At 44.1% G+C, this 5,167-nt stretch overlaps 1 protein-coding gene across 1 annotated transcript; it reads right to left on the bottom strand.

Annotated features, from left to right (window-relative positions):
* Positions 1 to 315: 315 nt before the first annotated feature.
* On the bottom strand, positions 316 to 2,315 carry LOC126547221 (piggyBac transposable element-derived protein 4-like). The gene is made up of 2 exons (XM_050195120.1): positions 2,309 to 2,315; positions 316 to 2,090 (listed from the first exon to the last, which is right to left on the bottom strand). Exons 1-2 carry the CDS (start codon positions 2,313 to 2,315, stop codon positions 316 to 318), a joined length of 1,782 nt encoding a protein of 593 aa, XP_050051077.1.
* Between the last annotated feature and the right edge of the window lie 2,852 nt (positions 2,316 to 5,167).

A 5,167-nucleotide genomic window follows, 5' to 3' on the forward strand; every position in this document is an offset into this window, starting at 1 on the left:
GTTTGTACTAAGGGATCTGTATACCTCCGATATAGAAGTAGAATCAGAGGGTTCCCCAAGGTTCGGTTCTTGGTCCTCTTTTATGTTTAATATACTTAACCCTTTGATGGATGCAACGAGAACAAGTAATTTAGGCGCAATTTTTCATCACCAGAGGCTTTCTGGGGCAGTTTTATTACAAACAAAACAAACACGAGTGGAAACTGTCTGCTTACAAAAGAGAAAAAAGTGGGACAGCGTATGTCCCACTAACCACATAGCATGTATTCACTATGTGGGACAGGGTATGTCCCACCATCCACTTCAGTCAAATTGTCAGCAGCAGTGAAACGGGCCAAAGCAAGTGACGCATAGTGGCACATTGCACATTTTGCAGAAGTATTTGGTGCGCACTTCCTTCTGCTTTGTAGAGCACCACCGGCACCGCAGTCGCTTCCCAGTGAGGACGGGGTGGTGACCATTTCCGGCAAATCGGAGTTCATCTGGTACACCACTCATTGCGCGCCCATTCTTCTTGCCTTTCTTGTTGTAGTGGGCTTTCAGCGTTGTTTTCGATTTTCGAAACGTGTTTTGGGCAATCAGGAGACGCCCAAGCATCAGGCGGAACTGCAGATAGGTGACAGGACTCATGGAGGAAATTTGAATGAAAGCATTGACCACCGCTGCGGCCAAAATGAAGTAAAAGATACGGCTCCACCAGCGCTTTGAACGGCGGTCCGCTGGATAGGCATTCCTTTTCTGGTCAAATTTATCAACCCCTCCCATCCATGCGTTGTATTCTTTCACAACACATGGACAGTCCACTTCCTTTCTCTTCCCGTTTTGAAGGGTTCGCTGGACCTGCACGACGCTTTCTGGGTCATGATAGTTGGACATGATGTGCACATTTTTAGAGTCTCGCCATTGGTAGGCTACCACATCAGCCTTCTTCCTCCAAATGTAGGACCCTCGCTCCAGCTTGTTGTCAACTTTGACTTCGGATGGCAGATCCCTCTTGTTCACTCTAAATGTGCCACAAGCAAGGATGTCTTTCTCTCGCAGCTCTTGAAGCAGCTTAGTGGAGCTGAAGAAATTATCAAAAAATAACTGCGAGCCAGCAGGGACGGCACCATCGGCCAAAGTCAGGACAACGTGTTCGCCCAAGGTTCTGTCTTCTGGCTTCTGCATACTCTTTCCTTCGTAGAGCTGGAACTTTAGGAGATAGCCCGTCTCAGAATCCGCTAGAGACCAAACTTTGTATCCTCTCTTGATTTTTGGTTTCATTGGCATGTATTGTTTCATGCTTGAGCGGCCTTTGAACAGAATCATGCTCTCATCGACAGAGAGGTGACTGGATGGCGAGTAGTGGGCCTGGAACCTCTCGTTCATCATCTCTATCAATGGCCGAACTTTGTATGCACGGTAAAAATCTTTTGAGCCGTAGTCGGGCATTTTTTCATTGTCGTTGAGGTGCAGGCAGTTTGTTATGTGTTGAAATCGTTTGTAGGTCATCACTTGGGCGATTTCTTTCACATGAAATAAGCTGTCTGAGCACCAGTACATTTGCAGGTGGTGCATGCGATTTACACTCATCAAAATGAGGACTCCAAGGTAGGCACGAAGCTCCAAGCACGTGAGTGTCGTCCATCGTTTCCGGTTGGTTGTTGCTGCATACAAGTTTGTTTGATCCACGATATGTTTGATCACGTCCTCATCGAAGTAAAGCATGAATGCTTCAATGGCAGTGCTTCTTTCCAAGATCTTCTGCGATCCAGATGCATTATGATTTGTCGGAATCGTCGCAATGAATTTGGACGTGTCCCACTGGCTGGATGTATTATCATCACCTGACCCTTCAGGGAGCTTCTTCACTTTTTTTGGTTTTGTTCTTTTTCCTGAGTAAGGCTTGCGCGCAATTTTTTTGCGCTTGCTTGTCGTGGGAACAGGCAGAGGTGGCGAAACGTCGTCCTCTTCGCTGCTCTCAGTGCTTCCAAGCACAAAGTCTTCCTCATCAGAACTATCGCAGTACTCATCGGCGCTGTCATTCGACTTGTCCGGTAATCTAAAATAAAGCTCCAAGGCTTCTTCCCGACTCAGGTTTTTTCGTTCTCCTACGCAAAAAAAAAAAAAAATAAATCGTGGCATTCAGCTCCAGCGTCATGTTTGCGCACACACAAGACTCGCTAAGCCTAACACTACGGGCATCAAAACAGACCACTGCCGCAAGACTCATACATGCAACATTATTTTTGCCCGAAAATGGTAACTATTGCGCCCTTATTTTTCTCTCAACATTGTTATAGTGCAAGAAATAGGTAAACTTACTTACCAGACATCTCAAAGCAGTTCACGCAGCTTTGAAAACAGGAGAAAATCACGAAGTGGATCCAAAAACTGAAGAAAACAAAACTGACGGAATTTGTGGCTCCATCTGTTGCTAAGTGCAGAAAACAGCTGTGAATGTTTTCTTCGAAGTCTCATAGAGGGAGCCACATCACTCAATGCCGTAATACGTTTTGATTTTGCGTTCAATCTAGAAAGAAAGTGAGCGCGTCAAGTGGGACCTCTGTGTCCCATCATCCATCAAAGGGTTAAATGATTTACCTAACAACATAGCTTCACATATGTTTGCTTATCCGCAGATGACTGCATTATTTATTTACACTTCTCATGTCGTAGGCCTTCAGGTTAAGTAACGTCCACGACTGATGTCAATCTTGGCAGATAGTACTTAACGTTAACAAACGCAAAGCTGTGGCGATATCCTGCAGTAACACGGCTTGCCCCAATGTCCCACCGCAGTCATAACATGGTACCGTTACCTTGGCATCCACGTAGCTAACAACCTGCCCTAGAAACGACACGTACAAGTTGCAACACGCAGTATTTAAAGCAAACCGCACCCTAGGCTACCTAAAAAGAAATTTTTACTTCGCTCCAATTTCATTAAAGCTACTGCTATACACCACTTTTCGTCTATCCACAACACGAATAGGTTTCATCTACATGGGACCCACATCTGGCCACATTGATCGACGCACTCGGAGCACTACAGAATCGTTCCATTCGCTTCATCTTGTCGATTTGCCGTCGAACTGAGAGTGGGAGTGTCACACAAATGAAGGACTCCCTTAGCGTTCCATTACTTTCTGTTCGTCGCAAGCAATCCCGTAGTTCTTTTTCGGGATTTTTCGTGTCCATTAGAGAAAAAAGAAAAAAATTGAACCGAAAGAAAGTGCATATCTCCTTTGGAATCAGGCATACAACACACAGTTCAGTATTCATTTCAATAACGAAAAGCACAAAACAAGTGTAAAAACTGAATATTGGATGATAAGACGTTTGTGAACAATGCTAAGCACATTCCTTCTCACCGCGTGTGTTTCCCGGTAAAGATTACGGTTGCATAAGCTGCTCCGCTGGGGAAGGGGCAACAGCATCGTACGAATCAGTGAGTGACGTCACCAAACTTCCTATCCCTCTTTTGCCTAACAACTCGTTCAGTTCAGTGCGACACCGCTATGGGTAGATCACGCAAAGTTAAGACTCCCGAAGAGCAGCGTGAGTACGATGAGCGTCGAAGAGTGCAAAATCTTAAAACAAAGGTGTCGTGCTAAGACTAGGCAGAACTATAAAACATTTCATATCCCCATCGATGGCATTTGAGTAGTTTTTTAACAGCTTCGCAGGTCATCCACTTTTGCAGGGTCGGGATGGCGAGTCAATTTTTTTAGAATATATGCTATCATAACACAACTCTTCGCTCCATATGGATTCACCCAGCGCCATTTCTTTCAGACGGCCGAGAACACCAGCATAGTTCAGAAGGGTTTTGGGTGCGAGCTAGTTGGTACGGATCATTCATATTTAAAACAGCGCCAAAAAACACGGACAAGGGAGGACACAGGACATCGCTCGTCCTGTGTCCTCCCTTGTCCGTGTTTTTTGGCGCTGCTTTAAATATGAATGACTAGCATAGTATCAATACCCCAAGATAACACTGTCACGTGTTTTTCATCATCATCAAACGGAGGGGCCTCAGAAGAAAAGCCCAAGGAACCTATCGCGTGATAGGGTCTGGGCCCCGTTTACAAAGCAAAAGAGCAGTCGCGTAATACAATGAAATCCGACATAAGTCTTGAACACACATATATATGGTAATATACAACTTAACGTATCTAAATATTGGGATACTATACTCATATTATCTATACAAATGGCAATAAAGCAGAACAAAATACATTCATCACATGTACAAATAAATAAATAAATAAATAAATAAATAAATAAATAAATAAATAAATAAAAAGTTCACTTTTGTTTGCAGCCATATAATAAAAACTGAAGATACAAGACTAGTTCAAAATAAAATGAATATATTCACAAACAAAAACGAAACAACAAGAATCGCTCTTTTGCACTTTTACCTCAAAAAATTTAATTTTGGGGTTTTACGTGCGAAAACCACGATACGATTATGAAGCGCACCGTAGTGTTAATTTTGACCACCTGGAGTTCTTTAACATGCACCCTCTGCACATTCCGTGTGTGTATTTGCACATTGCCCCCAACCAAATGTTGCTCCTCGCTTTCCCTTTCCTGTTAACTGTGTATATGTGTTCAAAACAAATAATCCAAATGCGGCCGCCGCGGCCGGGATTCGATCCCGCAACCTCCGGCTTAAACAGCGCAACACCAAAGCCACTACGCCACCATGTATCTGCCTGAAATCACCTATAAGAACAAAAAAAAAAAAAAAAAAAGACCGTACCATAGAGGCAGATGTTTTTTTTTGGGGGGGGGGGGGGGAGGAGGGGGCGATTCGGCGTCATGTTTATGAAGGTTGTGAAGGGTACTTATAACTTCTGGTCGTTAATTCTGCAAGTGAACAATACTGCAGTTCAACGCTAACCGCGCGCCCCGCGCGCCGAACAAGCAGACGACAAACGTGAGCGACGCTCGCAGCGCCATAATAATCTCGCCGTTGCATTGGCCATATTATTTTAAAAAATATATTTTTCAATGCAATGTAAGATAATTTTTTTTTGCCGAGAATAGACAGTCTTACTTGAAGAGTATTGTATTATGGCAAAAAGGCAAATATTTTAGTTCACTAAAAGCTGACGTTAGGGAGTCACTTTAGCAACCCTGTGGCGCCGATAGAGGCTCCCTCGCCCCTCTCGCGTTC

The sequence above is a fragment of the Dermacentor andersoni genome, chromosome 1 (genome assembly GCF_023375885.2).
Source record: "Dermacentor andersoni chromosome 1, qqDerAnde1_hic_scaffold, whole genome shotgun sequence".
Taxonomy (NCBI): Eukaryota; Metazoa; Arthropoda; class Arachnida; order Ixodida; family Ixodidae; genus Dermacentor; species Dermacentor andersoni.